At 34.9% G+C, this 18,282-nt stretch overlaps 1 protein-coding gene across 1 annotated transcript in view; it reads right to left on the reverse strand.

Annotated features, from left to right (window-relative positions):
- The window catches only part of ADAMTS19 (ADAM metallopeptidase with thrombospondin type 1 motif 19), a 182,602-nt gene that overhangs the window by 96,023 nt on the left and 68,297 nt on the right, over positions 1-18,282 (reverse strand). Inside the window, exon 8 of the mRNA XM_058677493.1 lies at positions 5,244-5,349. Coding sequence (XP_058533476.1) covers positions 5,244-5,349 — 106 coding nt within the window. The remainder of the gene's footprint in view (positions 1-5,243; positions 5,350-18,282) is intronic.

Raw genomic sequence — 18,282 nt, forward strand, 5'->3', positions numbered from 1 at the left:
GGTTCACTTCCCCAACCTTGAAGATAGGTCCAAAGAATGGTTCCAAGGAGGAGCCTACAGCCCAACCCCGGGGTCCCACAGGGATGGCAGGAATCCAACTTGAGCCATCGCTATTTCTTCCCATGGTTGGCATCAGTTTAAAACTGGAATCAGGAACCAGCGCTAGGAGTTAAACCAGGAAGTCCAACATGGGACATGGTTGTCTTAATTGCTACACCTAAACACCTACCGGACATGAACTTTTGAAATGTACTTACATAGGAATAGATGGCTTTTAGAATAAAATCAGGGACTATTTTATAGAAACTGTAATTCAACCTGCAAGTTGGTGACATTGATGAATAAAAAACAAAGATCTGTATCTGTTACTCTGGACACCCTGCACAGAATGTGTTTGAGGAACTCGTGTTATTGATCCTTGTCCAGATAAGCAGCTGATTGTACCACGCACATCAGCTTTAACACTAGGAATACAGACATACAGTTTACTTTAGCTAACTTCTCTTCAGGACATCAAGGAAGAAAGTAATGTGCTACATTTTGGCTGCGCTCCATGTCTTCACAGACCACACTTGGAATAGTAAGAACATTTATCGAACAGTTAATGAGCGATGAGAATTTCATGGGGACAATGTGACTGTGTACAATGAAATAAATTCTAGATGCGTTAAAGTGGTAAGAGTGAAAAACAGAAAAGGGGAGGAAGCCCAAGAAGGAGGGAGGGAGAGAGTTTGTGAAACAAGTATACAAAAATGTGTTTTCCTAATTTTAGGGTCAGGAAGAACTTATAATTGCAAAACAAATCTATGGGAGAGATCACTTCTTGGACTTTTGGCTAAGATCAAGTGTAAAAATCTATGGAAGAAACAATAAAATATAAAACGTTCATGTTTAACAAAAACCGCAGGTTAATGATATAAATCAATCCACTTAGTAAAGGGAAATGTCCTCAATATAAAAACAGCTCTTGCGGAGTCAAGAAAATAACAAGTATGTACTTAGGCTAATCTATGACACTGGATTTAAATACAAATGTAAAATATTAAACTCTATGTCTGCTAATAAAACAGGGCCTTGTTAGGAGATGCAGGACATTTTGAATCTTGAAAAGTATTTCCTAACTGTGTAGTAGAGTGAACTAGTATGTGGGTGGTCCAAGTGAGCTTTTTTTTTTTCCTCCCCTGGTCTAGCTGCTGGGAGGTAACCTTTAAGCCCTTGGGATATCCTGCCAAGGTGTTTGTTATGTAGTGGGGAGGTGAGAGGGTGAAGGAGATTAGTTCACGACAGTTTATACTATCATTGTGATTTATGGTGGAGGACTACGGCCAGCTTGACTTCTGAAGGGAAGGTTAGTCAGTGGGGGGCAGTCAGTCCACCACCATGACCTTGGACACCAAGGCTCCGGTCAGCCCTTCTGGTTCCTCGCTCGAGTAGATGGGTCACTGGGTGAACTCTGGCAGCAGAGCACTGTGAGTCTGGAGCCTGGTGCCTGTGGACTCTGTCCTGGGTGGCTCTTCCCATGGCTCATGTTAAAGAAGAACCTTTCCTGGAAGTAAACTGTATTGATGAGTAAAATCGCCACACTGAGTTTTATGAGTCCACTAACAAATCAGTTAACCTGACTGCGGTCTTATTCTCCCCAGCCAACAAAGGAATCTAACCATGATTAATACGTCAATAGTAAATTATGGGCTTAAGTCTAAGTGAAACTTCTTCAATAAATTGCAATTTCTAAACAATATATAAAATAGAAAAAGGAAAGAATATGTGTATATACACACGCATACATTCAACAGAGTAAATTTACATTGAATTCCCAATGGTATTTTCTTTCAGTCATTAAAATTAATGTTTCAAGCTTCATCTTAGCAAATTAATGAAGAACATGTTTGTATTCCGTGAATATATAAATATGTTTTTATATATCTGTAAAACTGTGAAAAAAATATGAACTTATAATTACATGTATTTTAAAATCATCTTTAGCTGGCAGTCTTTCAGATTCTTTTGCAATAGAAAATGAAGAATTTTTGTTTTCTCAATTACTCAAAACCAAGTCCTTAGAATTAATTTTTTATTACTTCGTGGTCTGTGCTGATTATTTCAGCTATATCTGAAGTTGTTCTGGGAATTCCTAGAAATAAAAATTGAGACAACAAACACCAGTACCCTTTGCAAACCAGTTTAGCATCTGTGCCATCAGAGGAAGGCGTTCTTGAAGTGAACCTTTCAAATGACATAATCTTGCCATTCTAAAATTGTGGTTGGCTTAATTACATAAAATTGTAGCTTATTATTAGTTTTCTGAAAATACTTCTATGTATATAATTTAACAAATTTGAGAAATATAAAAAGAAAAAACACTAAGATTTAAGAGTTTCACTTGAGTAGTTGGCTGTTACTCAGCTCTGAAAACAAGGGCTGTGTATGTGTGTGTGAACGAGAAAGACAGCAAGGAAGAGAGAGAGAGAGAGAGAGAGAGAAAGGAATCTAAAATTTTCCAATATTGGTGAAGATGTTTCGTATTTGATAGACTAAAACTAAGGTATTCCTTATTGATTTCCTATTTAAGAGGCTATAAACAAGGTCTTCAGAAAGTTCATGAAAAAATGTTCATTATGAATAAAATATATATCGATTTCAGAATTGTCTTACACCAGCATAAATTTCTTTTCTCATTCCTTTTTCCATAAATCCGGAAGCTACCATGTATATTCAAACCTTTCTTTTAGTTTCCACTTCCTTCATTTCTTACGTTTTGCCTCATATTGTACACCGAGTGACTTTCATGATGACCTGATTTATATACATTTCCTCCTTTTGTTTTTGTTTTCATTGCTTTTATCATTCATAGTCCACCATCTAGAAACTGCTACCTTAATATTTCAAATTGCTTAATGGTAAAAATTCTTAATAACTGAGTGTTTCAAAATTTATCACATGCTCTGGTCCCCCAGCAAATGTTACACATATTTGGCAAGTCTGGTTTTTTTTTTTGATACTCTATAAAAATCAAATAAAGTAATATTTTAGCACCATTTTAGCCAATGCAACCTGAATTCCTGGTCATAAAGCAATCTTTCTGCTATATAAAACTGAGGTGCTCTTTCCTTAAATAATTTCACATAGTTTTCTAAGTAGGTTATTGATCAAAATTTTGAGTGTTAGTAAGTTAACTCATGTTTCTTTTAATTATTATTTCTCCTGTATATTTTCTCCTACAGGAGAAAAGAATAACTAACATACAACCACAACTGAAGAAATTAACTTTGTATATCTGTTTTTAAGCACATTTATTTAAACATACAACTTTTTAAAGTAAACAATGTACTATTAGAATACTTGGAAAAATGAATTAATATGAACCAAGACTGTTTATATATCATTTTGTAAATGCATAGCTAAAGAGGGAAAATCATAATAATTTGGAAATTTTCACTTATTTTTAGAATTATCTTTACAATTATTTTTCACATGTTTTCCCACTATTGTTTATTTACATTTCCTTGCATCTATACATTATTCTCAACATTTCATTGAACTAATGCTCATGGCCTTTCTATTACACCTAAACTGGCAATAGCTTTAAATGATCAAAATTAGAATGGGATTTAGAATTTAATTGCTATAATTCTTTGATTCTATATTTTTCCAATGGATGATGTTTTTAAAATTTGTTGCCTTTTCTTTTCTTGAAGTAACAAACTGAGTGCAGACAGAAAGCCTGGATGCGAAAAAAATGAAAGGGTATCTATAGATTTAAAAACAGTGACACCCAATGTTTCCCAAATGATTACAATAGCATATAGTTCCCTAGTAACAATTATAAGATTAACTTTCTGCTATTTAAATGTATCACGATGTGCTAGTAGAGGTAGAGGTAGGATATTAAGTGTCATGTTGTACAGTGTATTTACATGTTTCAAAATGACAGGCCTACTTTATTCAGGGATAGAGATGTGTACTATAATGCAGCTCTACTTCCCAGTTTGCTACTCGTGTGTGAGAGTATATGTATATACTCAGTTACCTACTTTTTAATGTTGGCAACCAGTTAAAGTTTTTAAAGTTCAGGAGCCTATCTAGGAATGTCCTTGACCAAAGAAATGTCCATAAAGACAAGCCCCCCTAAGTGAAACTTCACTAAATCCAAATCCATCCAGTTAAAATACCTTCATGCCCCTCACTGACCTCGCTAGTGATTAGGGTAGGGAGTGGCTGAGGGAGGATGGCATTTGGCCTGTCCAGATGGTGAGTTAGTTGCCCCTGATACATCTCTAAGTGCCAGGAGCCATTCCTGCCTCTGTCCTTGGCACCTCCCCTCCTCCTGGCTGCCATTTCATGGAGAGGGAATCAGCAGAGGGGAGAATGTTTTTGCCTTCTTTTTGTCTTGCTTTTTCCATCTATTTCCCAGTTGAGTAAACTTTTAAAAACTATGAACCTCGATTCTCAGAACCATGACATTTCAACTGCAATGAACGTCCTAATAAAATGTGTATACTTTATCACAATCTGAATCCCAATCCAACTCAACATTTTGCCAAAGGAAATTTAAGGCCCAAACAGAAGATAACTGAATGTAAAATTTCAAAACAGCATGACACAAGTTGAAGGACTTGAGATGATACCACTCTTTTTATAACACTGTGAGGGTAATTATTGTATTCTCTGGGTACACTAGTAGAATTACTTCAGAAGGTTGTTCTAGGGGAGTTGAAAATACTTGGAGATAATTCTGGCACACAGGGACACAGTAGATGCTCAATAAGTGTTGGTATGAAAATTGTAAGAGACCTACTTCTTGGCTCTTCTATTAGATGAACTAAGACGTACGAAGTATTTATAATTATGTGTTTAGCTGAATTCTGCTGCAGTTATGCCACACCTAAACACACTGGATAGTTAATAGTATAAGATGGAAATATTTTCATTTAGTCATTTTCCTTGAATGTTTAAAAATATATAGACTGTGTTTATAATTATTGTGCCATTTAACGGTTTAGAAATGTGTAGAGAGATCAGTAATGCACCATGAAATGATTCTCTCCATGAGGATTTTAAAACTGTAATAAGACTTTGTTAGACATATCTATAATAGTTACAACATGTAGAAGAAACTCTTTGTAGTTTTACCACACCTCTTCTAAATTTCTTAGCTTTCAAAACTTAAAGCCCTTTCCCCCAAAATCAAAAGCTACACAGTGAGATTCTAAACGTATAACATAGCCAGGAATTTTACTTACTTGTGACCCATTTCATGAGCAATTGTAAATGCAAGATTCAGGCCATTGTCTTCAGCAATAATACATTTTCTCTTTTCACTACACATTCCATTCAAGTAAGCTATGCCTAAGAGAAACAAATATTATTATCACAGATTTTATTTAAATTGTCAAGATGTAATTGTTTATTTCATGGCGATAATAGTTGTCCTCATGAAAAGGTAAATATTAACTGAAAAAGCTAATCCTTACAAATGGAATATTAGATGGAAAACATGTAAGTATAAGGAAATCTATAAAATTCTGATCTATTTTAATTTCACAGTTAAAAAATATTATTTAGGTATGTTACTAAGCATCCAGGCATACATTAAGAATATATTTTATAAACACCACTTTTCATTGTCAAGTAAGAAAAGTAGTCATGACTTAACAAATATAAATAAAAAGCAATTATATTAAATATTTAAAATTCCTATTAATAACATGTTTTCAAGAAAACAAAAAGTAATAAAAGTAAACTTCACAGGACAATCCTGATCTTATATACATATGTTAAATTAATACATTTTAAGAATTTTATTTCATTAAAGGCCACTTTGATGTGATGTAAAATTAATTACTGATATTTAAATACTGAAGTTTCCCTCACAAAATATGTGGGTACTAAGATACTCCAACATTAAAACATAAAAAACATTACTTAATACATAAAACATAAAAACATTACTTAAAAAAAGAACTTAGGAAGCTATTTGGTCTTCTGTTGTAACTTATCAGGAAAGATTGTAAAAATCTGAAACTATTCTTTAGGCAAGGACTTACAGAGTATTTTACTAATTAATACACATTACTAAACAAAGACTATTTACTAAAATAATTGTCATCTTGCAAGCATATATTTTATATTATTTTCAAACAACATGCCATGTTAACACCTATTTTTTTTATTAGTTATTTTGCATTATGTGACAATTTCATAGGCTCTGAGAATCCCCCCACCCCTCCCCATGCCCCTCCCCCTGGTGGATTCCTCCACCTTGATGCAGTATTACAGTTCAAATTCAATCAAGATTCTTTCCTTGCAAACGTATACCAAGCATAGAGTCCAGCTACTTATTGTCCAGATGGGTTGAACAGTTTCTTGGGGAGACCATTTCTGGTCCGAAGTTAGAGCTAACACCTATTATTTTAAATTGTATATTCTGTAATTCCCATATCCTTATGATGAATTTCAAGCTATTTTATAGATGAAATCTTAAAGCCAAGATAGGTGAAACGGTCTGTCAAAAATCATAGAGACTATAAAAATGACACATTGAAGATCTGAATTTTCCTTTGAGTCTATCTGCCAGATAACTTTATTTTGCTTCTAAAAACAATTTAATCCATAGTTTCCTCTCATTAAAAATTATTACCTGAATGCTTACAACTTTTGGGAAAAGTTTTTTTTTTTTTAATATATATTTGAAAGGGAGAGAGAGAGAGAAAAGGAAAAAAATGAAAGAGAGCTGTCCTCCACTGATTCACTCCCGAAAAGCGCACAAAGATGAGAGTTGGACCTTTCTGCAGCTGGGAGTCAGGAATCCCATTACATATGGGTAGCTGCGACCCAATTATCTGAGCCATCACCAACTGCCTTCCAACAAATGCAGCAGGAAAAAGCCGAAAAACAGCAGCAGAGCCGAGACAAAGCCAGGCCCTTGGATATATGTTGTGGGGATCCGAAGCAGCACCTTGACCACCTGACCAAATTCCTACCTGCTTGTTACTGTGTGTTCTCTTCCCAAGGCGGACAGATACAGTGGTTAGGAGAAAAGAAAAGCCACCCAGGGGGAGTAAAAGGAAAAAGAAAAATCTCTTACTGGAACATCAGTATTTTCTTCACCATGTGGTAATACAAATAATTATAATCTGTCATTAGATAGCCCTCCAGCAATAATAATAATAATAATAAATGAAGCTCACTATAATGAGTATACCAGTGACCAGTATTTAGTACAGAATTCTCTTAGAGGTTTTCATGTTCAGATTTAAAAAGCAAACTGACAGCAGTTTTTATGTCACCGTGGACTAGCTCATACTGAATTAAATCATTATAATCAGCTTCATTTTCTTCAGTATCCCTTCAGATATTATGTTGTCCTTACATAGAAATATTTGCCCAAATGTTTCCCATACCTATTTTTTGTGTATTTGTAACATCATTCTATAAAGTCGAATTTGCAGTATACTACAAATATAAGGGAATACTGAATTTCTTCTTTTCCCCTTGAGCCTTTAGTAGGAACTATTGTAGTTACACAATTGAGTGCTTTTTCTAGAATTTTCTAGCTAGAACTTAATAACATAAAGAAATTACTGTCTAATTACATGTCTGATTGAAGAAGTAGGCAAAATCATCTGACAAGTGTTGAGAAGTGGGTAGTGGTTCTGGAAAAGCCTCAGAAGGTGGGAATAACCACAGGGGAAATATAAAATAACTGATAAAGTCCTGGGGAGGGAGGAGTTGGATACTTCGTGTAAATGAGTTGCAAAGGTTCAGCTGAGGATATAGAGAGCACCAAGAAGTCAGGTGCCAAAACCGGTGTTTGGAAAAATTAAAAAAAAAAATGAGATCGCCAATGAATTAAGAGTGGCCACATGAGCACACAGTACTGTGATCAGAGTGAGATTTAGGGATGGCTGTTTCTGAGGTGAAGGTCCATCATGAAGGACCATCATGAAAGTAGAGAAATGTGGAGATGATGATGCAGCTGATTTAGTTGTACTGGATGGACTGATTCCATGTGCGTGAAACTACACATTATCAGAATGAGTTTCAGAAACCGGGAAAGGCAGTGAAAGGTCAGAGTAAAACATGGGTAGCGTCAAGAGACCAGAAACAAGGACAGCTCTAAGAGAACAAGATCAGGAGCCCCAGTTCCAAATGCAGAGTTAATACATGAATGTAGGAAGGACTCTGACTTGTATGGAGTACAGGGGAGCAGGAACCACAGGCAGAGTAAATACACGAACGTAGGAAGGACTGACTTGTAACAAGTATTGGGGAACAGCAGCCATACAGCAAGTATATGACTTTAGTATCTTTCATTCACCATTTCTAAGATACGGAGGAAGAGGAAAAAATAACACTGATCTTTCTGAGGTTCTAAAGCACAGAAATTAATGACTATTATGGGATTAATTTTTAAATGATGGTAAAAAGACTAAAACACATGCTATAAATATACAAGTTTATTAAATAAGTACAATGTTAAAATTGTCATTACATATTTGCATAGAGATATTCATAAACGTGTGTGTATAATCACATTCCAGGGAGTTTAAAAAGACTGAGTGAGCATGCTAAATCACTAATGCCAACTGTATTTAAGATTATGCGTGCTTTTCCTCCTCTTCTGCCATTTCCTAAATTCATATAAATGTTTATCACAGTTGAAAATTAGAGACTTAAAAACATAATTATGCCTCTAAAGTCTGAATGGTAGTTAGTGGAATCTCTTACAATGCAGGTTATGGTTTAAAAACCAGAATGATCCTCTTTTCCTGTTTTTCTTAACGTTAAAGTAGAATCTATAAGTGGGGCTCGTATAAGTTTGAATTTCATTGTTCTTACATTTGGCAGATCAAGGAGTCTTTGTTTGCCTTCAAAGTTACGGATAATAATTGTAACCATGACTAATTAAATGAATTGCATTATTCTGTTTAAACTCTATGCTTTTCAGTTCCTTTAAGAAGCCACATGTTTCCTATTATAGTAAAGGATAGAGGTTAGGTGGGGGAAAGATCTAACACAGCTGTTATTTAAAGATAGATGTAATACAGACGCTTTTCAAAGCACTCTTTTAACATGAAGAATTCTGGAAATACAACACAAACAAAAACAACTCCTAACTTCTCATGTAGAAATGAATCAAGTCATGTATCACGAGTCAACAGAATCTCGTTGAAACCAAATCTCATTGGTCTAAAGATATACACGTCACCAGGAAGACCAAAAATCCCTAAAACCCAACACCATGCATTTTACAATAAATGGCTACTTGAGAAATCAGCTTTTCCATTGGTTACAGAACCTATGATGGTACTATGTTATTTCCCTGGGAGTCTTACCATGACTTGAAGCCTAATAGAATCACCCACACAGTATGTGCCAATTAATAAAATCATAAAGGTGCACATGGAAAAGTGCAAGACACATGATGGCCCATTATACAATCTGTTTATTAGGACACAAATATATACCACACCGTCTCATTCACAAGTGGAGCATAAGGAAGTGATGTCATAGAACTGAAAACTGCAACGGTGCCAAGGAAGAATCAAAGAGGTGGTGGATTGATGCACGAGAACTAAGTTGGTATTAGACCGAGAGTGAGACATTCTGGAATTCTGTTGCAGAGCAGGATGCCTATAGGGAACATATTCATGATTTCTCTATTTAAAGAAAGAAGGCAGGGTTGTCAATGTCTTCACCATAAATGTTAAATGTTTAAGGATACAGATATATTTACCCTGCATGGACATTATACAACATATAATGCATTGAAGCAGCACATGGTATCCCACAAACATGTACAATTTTATGGATCAAACTGTTTTAAATTAAAAAGAACATAAAATGTATTTTATAAGGAAAATATGGAATGCTACAGTTTTATATATAACTAATATGAAATAGTTATATGCTGACACCCAAATGGTGCTTATCATAATTGTAAAATAATTTGATTTAATAATTAACACATTATATTATGTTTAAGTGAAAAGATGATGATCTAGAAACATAAAAGTACAATTATACATGTTATTGGACGTGATATCAGAAATTGCAAATGTAATTTAAAAAGAGGTGTCCAAGTAAGTACAGCATGATCTCACCTATATGTGAAATCTGCAAAACGTCATTAGACATTAATAGACATATACAACATATAAATGTATCAAAAGCATCATACTGTGCCCTATAAATACAAATAACCTTAATGGGCCAGTGAAAAATTTTTAACTAATATATGAACAGATACTCTCAAATGTTTGAATTAGGTCAATATTCTTTAAAATGAACTTGCTATGAATATGAGGGGAAAAGTGACTTCTAATTAAGAAACGGTTTAAACAAGTATAGCAGATCTCTGTGTTCAAATAATACAGAATATCGTATATAAATTATTATTTGTATGTTTTAACATCATAATATACAAGGTTCCTTTTCATTAATAACATATCAATATGCCAAATAATATTTGATTTTATAAGTTATAAATATATATCTAAATTTGAAGATCCATCTCAGCAGCATGAAATTCCCAGAGGGAAAACTTTCTTTGAAAATGAATGCAGAAATAAAAATTACAATGCAAGTAAAAAAATAGTCCACCTTGACAGTGAGGCCACAGACATAAAAATGAGAGTAAAAGGTAATCCCATGAACTGGCTCATATCATAGTATTTTATAAAATACATCTTAAGGACAAAACAGCCCTATGCATAAAATCAATCATATAATTTCAAAATTACTGGAAAACAGCACATATATGTCTGTATATGTATCAGTATATATGTCTCTGTATATATGTCTATATATGTGTATCTGTACACATATCAACATTTTGTCAAATTATTGGTAAAAATTAAGACTACTGGTTTAGGTGACAGAATATGTGAAAGATGCAGAGAAGCAAACAGTCCATGTAAAAAGTTTGATCTAAGTCACACACAGTTTTATGTAACAACTTGGATGCACATACAATTTTCAAACATTCAGGAACTTCTGAAGTAGAAAAAGTTACCCGAGAACACTTGGCACGTATGCAAAGAAAGCATTATAGCGACAATTCTCCAATCCCACTGCAACAAAATTAGAATCACTAAGACAATTTTTACTCTTCCAATTGCTCCTTCCATCCTTCTTTGCAAATGGATATTTTAGAAGACTTGTAAATAATGTCAAATGGAAATTATAAATATTTATAACTAGAAGAAACCCCTGATTACATTAAAAACCTAATAGCCTATGAGGCAGTTGGGTTTGTAATGGACAAATATCCCTGTTGAGAAAAAACTGAGCAGCCTATATAAAAATGAAATAATCATTTTAAAGGCACCAGAGTTTTAGAAAGAAATGATACTGTAAGTTTTTCAAGTTTACAAAGAGGAAACTTTTAATGATGAATCAAATATTTATAGGCACTTTCCCTCTCCTGATGATATTTATTGAATTTCAGCAACAACTAGAGGCTGAACAGATGGCTTTGACCCAGGAAGAGGACACCTGCAATAGAAAAACAACGAACAGGAGTTGGGTGTCCTGCTTGAGATGAATTTGAGGTCCATAGACGGCTAAAGATCTCAGAAGGTAAGGAGGCTGGACTAAGACCACAGCAGGCAGGGAAGGCCACCAGGCATTCCTCCTCAAGACAATTTCAGGATTCAAAAAACTGCAGGGAATGCCATTACAAACTAATCCAGAACCTCTGAATGGAGCAGAGGAAGGATACAAAATGATGAAAATATGGAGACATCTGCATGATAAGGCAATCTGACATTCTTGATCTGAAACATAATACTTTCAGTTAAGATCTCAATGGGTGGACTTAACCCGGGAATGGACATAGGAAAATGAGGAGTATTTCATAGGATAGGTTAATGTAAAATGTCCAAGTTCAAGCACAAACAGTGAATGCCAGGGTAAGAAATCCTATGGTGCCATGGTTTGAATTTGCCCTGAAATGCATGTTGACATTTAATGGCATTTGTGAGAATGCTGGGAATGGAGATCATTCTGAGGTGATGAGGTTACAATACAAATGAATATATGAAGGTCGTTACAGTGAGTTAATTGGGAAGTGAGATCCAGGAAAAGATTGAGATTAGTCTGATTTTCCCATTTCCACGCTTGTTTCCTCACCATGTGTTGTTCTCCACCATGTTATGACTTAGCAAGTAGCCACGCAGGTGGACTTCCAGGCCCTAGAAGTGTGAGCCCAGCAAGCTCTAGTGCATATAAATGACCAAGTCTGGAGTAGTATGTTCAGTAGCAGAAAACAGGCTAAGATATGTGGCTACTATCAACAAATTTAAAAAGCATAAAACATTATTGTTCTCCAAAATATAAAATATGGAGAACTGAAATACACATCCTCTACTGCTTTCCCAGGCCACAGCAGGGAGCTGGATGGGAAGCCGGGCTGCCGGAATTAGAACTGGTGCCCATATGGGATCCAGGTGCAAGCAAGGAGAGGGCTTTAGCCACTAGGCTTCCGTGCTTGGTCCATGTTATGATTTCTGAGCCTACTTCCACTCTGACTGCCACATAAAGGCCAAAAAGGTGGACATTTGAACCAAGGGCCATAAGGATAGGAGTCAAGTTCACAGTGCCTTTGGCAGGACTCTGAGCCAGAGGCATGAATGCTGAGATGGAAGGAAAGATAAAGTCTTGGAGTTGAATCAGATAGGAAGGTCATATCTAATCAAGCCAACATTCTAGAGTCGACCTGGCTCTCTGCACTCCTGGTAACCAAGCGCTGCCCCATGCTTCAACTGTCTGTAATAAAGGAATTCACTACAAAGATCCACAGACCAAAGGTGTCAGTGAGAAGGGAAATGATCAAGAACTGCTGATGCACAGGCCCCGTCCCATCATACTGCAGAGGACCAAGAGAAGAGGGGCAGAGGGGGAGTGCAGTCAGTTTGAAACCAACAAACAAAAAAGCATAACATTAAATCCATGTGATGAAATGGAAAATAACATCAATTGACAAGTTTTTATTTTCTTGGACTCCAGAAAAGCGAGATCCTACAAGAGACAGTATAAAGCTAAATGTTACATTTTGGGCCCAATTCAATATAATTTCTAGCCTGTAGTGTATACAGAGACAATAAATTAAGTTCATGGGAATATGCAAATTTGAAAATGTTTTTGTGTGTTATATGTTAATAGTATCCTGAAAGAAATGAAATAGTGAAGCACACTGGTTCTTATCTTACAAATTAATAGTGATGTTTTTAAAAAAAAAATCACCAGACCTCTAAACTTGTCAGTTCACAGAAGCTCTTTGGTAATATTCCAGAAAACTTTGGTGCACAATAATATTATCATAGTGCAGGAAGAATGAGGCAAAGATGGCTAAAGAAAATGTTCAGGAAAATCAGTGAAAGAAGGAACTTCTCTGGGGACAGTTGTCTGTAGGGCACACACCTCCGATGATGTCTAAATTCCGCTCTTCTGACATGCAGAGCATCTCATGGGGAAAAGGGTATTTTAAGATAGGCTGTTGTAACTGGTGTCCCTACACTCCTCTCAGTTGTTTGTATAAACCACACCATTGAGACATGTTCACCCACTTCCTTGTGACATGATGATGGTAACGATCATTGCCTTTCTATTTAAGAAGGATAATTAGGAAAATCTATGTCTTCAGGCTAATTTTGTGCTTCTGGTATTATATTCTAAATATATCCTGCTTCACATTCACTCCTCCTGCTTCCTCAGAAACTAAGGGAATATGATTGAGTGGCTTCAGAGTGTGAATTCTCAAATTCTTACAGAATTTAATTAGGCCAGATTCCAACCATATGATTGTGGTTTTAATGTGTTGTTAATAAACATTAAGAAAATATACTGTCTGAAATTCCCAATTTGCATTTCAGTGCGATTCTGAAAATGTTACACTTAGGCATACTGGAAGAGCCACATGTGGTAGAGTGTGCAACTCTTGTAAATTAGTAACGAGGGCTTTACTGTGCAGTCCACACAAATAAGCCTGGGAATTGTTATTCTCCTTTCCATGTTAATTAAAAGAAAGATAAGTCAGCGTTCTCAGGCTTTCTGTATGACTTGATTCACAGAAAAATAGATGTGTTAGATTTCATCTTTCTTACAACTTACCAGACAGTCATGACTTTGAAAAACAGGTAAGATGAATCATAGTTTAAAATTTTTGTGAAGTAAGTTTAAGGATACAGCTGGAAAAATTTAAAAGTGTTCTGATTGCTTGTAAATCAGGAATTTTGGCTAGCACATTTTTATAATGTTATAACGTAATAATATCCTGAAGGCATTAGACAGGGACAATTAAAACTAAAAATATCACACTACCAACAATCCCTATAAATTGCTTTTTTTAGTATACCAATAAAAACATTGGTAGCATGAATTTATAATTACAAACCAACACACATTTGAAAGTGGTTTAACATATGTTCCTTTTTGTTATGTCAACATCAAAATTTTGGTTAGTGTTTATAACTTACTCTACTTATTATGATCTGAATTTTTATTCAAATTGTAAAGAAATAATTGTAAGAATTGGAAAAATTGGAAGACTTATAATTTCAAAATATAAATATCTGATGTTCTTAAATCTCTACTGATACTTCAAACTTTAAGCTAAAAATAAGTTGAATTCTGACAACTTACTGTGTGTGTACAAATATACACACATTGACACACATAAAAAAACACCTAAAGACACGTGATTTCAACTTTGGACACATTCATATAATCTAGGTTTTTAGGTTTATGCATCGAAGAAGTTGATAAAAAGAGTTAAATCTTTTCAAAAATTACTTAATATTTTCTGAAATTCTGATTGGAGATCAGTAATACAAAACAATGAATGTGAAGATTCAGTTTCCAAACTCATCAAATTGTATACATTAAACACAAAAAAACACAGAATTTATACATGAATTTTTTAAAGGGAAAAAAAAAACAACTTGCCTACAAAATAATTGGTGTTCTCCTGTCATATAGAGCAGGATTTAAGTCATGGTCTTGATAATTAGCTCCATGACATGGGAAAGTTTGTTCCTTTTCAATTTCACTTTCTCAACAGCAAAACTGGGATATTATTTTGCCTTGTGAAAGCTATTTACTTCTTTAAAGGTTTTATTTTAATTTTACCTGGTGTATTTCAAGCATGTATTGGTACACCCAAAACACAGTAACCATCAAACATTCAACTTCGCTTTCTTCATTTGTAAAATGAAGCTAACAATTTTCTATTACACTGAATTCTTGAGCTTTTAAAAAGCTCACAGTATATAGATGCTTGCCAAGTTACTCATCAACAAGGTTGTATATATGTGTGATGAACACAAATCTGTGACATCCCAGTGTTTCTTAGAATAACTCTAAAAATGGGTTCCGGGGAGTTTTCTAGACCAAGTCAGTTTTTATTTTCCAAGGACACATTCAGAATATTTAAAAATCATTATAATTTTTAATAGCTGCACCATAACTGTTTTTACTAGAAATAAAATGCTATAATTGAAGTCAATTTCCAGAAAGTAAGGGAATTGAAGGAATATCTTACAAATCACTTCCGATGATGAGTCCTAAGAATTATGTATGTAAGTGTTATTCATATTCTGCATCTTGCCAAAGAACTCATATAAAGTGTCTGATTTATGTTCTGACCAGGGCTAAACAGATACAGCCAAAAATTAAACAAGATTAAATTCAGCCTTGCCTTCATTACAAAACACAGAAATGAGGTTATTTCCTTATCAGAAGAAATGCATTCCTTTTCAGAAACACCTAGATTAAACATTTGGATGCTCAGGTCCCCGTGCTCTGTGACAAAAACACCAGTTGGCTCTGAGCAAGGTCCTTGACAACAAAAGGATCAGAATTTATCTACGGAGAAAAAAGAAACTGAATTATTGGTAATAAGAAAGGCATGCTGAAATGTGCTGTGTGAATGAATGGGAGACAGAGGATGTAGGAAGTCTAAAAGGGGAATTTATCTGGGGTGTGACAAATGGGTAGGATCTGAACAGGAATAAAGAGATAAAGGGAAAGAAACAATCTCCTACTTGGAGATTCTTATCTGATTCTTATCTAACACAATGTACATTTACTGGGTACTTCAAAAAGCTCATGGGAAATGGGCATATTATTTGATGTCCAGGCATATTTCCTCATAATAGGCCATTTTCACAAATTTTTTATACAACTCTTTTAAACTTGAACATCAACACACACAAAAATCTACAAAACATATCAGTTTCAAGTAAGGTTTCAATTACAACTATGCTTGAATAGGACTTTAGAATACACACACATGCACATACACAGATTTTAAATTTTTGATTTCTAATTGCTCAACTTTGTTTCCCTAGTATTCTGTGACCTTATTGAGTTCACTTTACTTTAGAAATTGTTTATATATCCCTTGTCATTTTATCTGCGAACAGTCACTTTTTCTGTAAAGGATACTTGTATTTTTTTCTTACATCTCTACCTACTGTGTGACTGGAACTCTCAGCATGAATTGAGGGGACCAACTTGCCCTGCTCCAGTATAAATAGGAAATTAAATGCAATGTGAACATTCTTCCTGTGGGTCTGCATGCTCTTTATCAGGTTATACTAATAGTTGTTTCCCACTCAAAAGTTTTATCACAGTTTTGATCACAGCAGATGACGAATTCTGTCACATTCATTTTATGCATCATTGATATGTGTATTTTCATCTTTAGACTTTTAATGTGTTTCTATGAATTGATTTTCAAGCACTGAGCCTGCTTCATTTTTCTAAAATAATCCACACTTGGTCCTGTTTTATTTTTATATTTTGCAGATTTCAATTTGTGGAGTTGAAATTATGCTAATATTTGTGTATACATATGAGAATTATTAGTCATAGTTTTTGTTTCTTGTACCTCTTGGTTTAGTTTCAAAATCAGGGTAATTTTGATCTAAGAACCAGAAGCAAAAATATTCCTGCCATTGTGTTTTGTCGAAGAGAAAATATACCATCAGCACTTTTTCTTCTTTAAATTAGCTAATGAAAATATTTCAATTTTATTTTTCTTGCATTTATCAATGAAATTTCATTGTGCTCAAGATTTGGTTTTTGGATGGTTTTAAACTACAAATTTAAGCTCTTTAACGTATGCATATGATTGCTTGGGTTATCTGTTTGATTTTGAGAGCGTTTGGTTGCTTCGTTTATGCATATTGTTCCACCTCATCTGAGTTGTCGTAGCTAAATCCTTAGTGATTCTTCCAGTGTCTGGGGGACTGTAGTGAGGTATTGCTGCTTTCATTGCTGGTCTAGGTTAACTGTTTCTATTTTTTACTTTTCCTTTTAAACCGTTCCAGAAGTTTAAACATTATTTAGAATCCTCCAAATCAGTTTCCGTTTATGTCCTCTACCATTTTTCTGTTTCCTTTCTTTAAAATTTACTTTTTAATTTGACCAGTAGAGTTACAGAGAGATGATGAGAGGGAAAGAGATCGTCCATCCACTGATTTACTCCTTAAATCGCCGTAATGGCCAGGGATATGCCAGACCAAAGTCACAACAATGGAACTCCATCCGGGTCTCCCAAGTAGGTGAAGGGGTCCAAGTACTTGAGCCGATTTCATTTGCTTTTCTAGGTGGGTTAGCAGAAAGCCAGATCAGGATTATGGCAGCAAGAATCTGTGTCCCTGGAAGACACTGGCGTTGCAGGAGGCATCTTAATTAACTGTGCTCCCACAATGGCTCAATTTCTCTGTTTTCATTTATTGGTTTTTGCTCTTATTGTTATTATTTCTGCCTCTTAATATAAATGAGCTTATTTTGCTCTTAACTTTCTTCAGGTGGAAACAGATTATTAATTTAAAAATTTTCCTCTTTCCTAATAAAATATTGAATACTATACATTTCCCTCTCCTGCAGTGTCACCTACAATCTCCCAATGTGTTGTTTTCTGCCATGTTTGTCCAACTCCCACTTCCCAAGTTCATGTTTTGGCTGCTTCACTTGTGATCCAGCTCCCAGCTAGGAAGGCAGCAGAAGATGAAACAATTGTTTAGATCCTTGCTACTCAAGTAGGAAACCTGCAAGGAGTTACCAAGCTCCTGGCTTCAGCCAAACCCAGCCCTGGCAGTTATGACCAACTGGGGAGTGAACCATCAGATAGAAGATTTATCTCTAACTAACTAACTAACTAAAACATCAACAACAGGAAACTACCTTTCCAATGCTTTTTTTTTTTTTTAAAGATTTATTATTGGAAAGCCGGATATATAGAGAGGAGGAGAGACAGAGAGGAAGATCTTC

This window comes from Ochotona princeps, chromosome 19 (assembly GCF_030435755.1).
Source record: "Ochotona princeps isolate mOchPri1 chromosome 19, mOchPri1.hap1, whole genome shotgun sequence".
NCBI lineage: Eukaryota > Metazoa > Chordata > Mammalia > Lagomorpha > Ochotonidae > Ochotona > Ochotona princeps.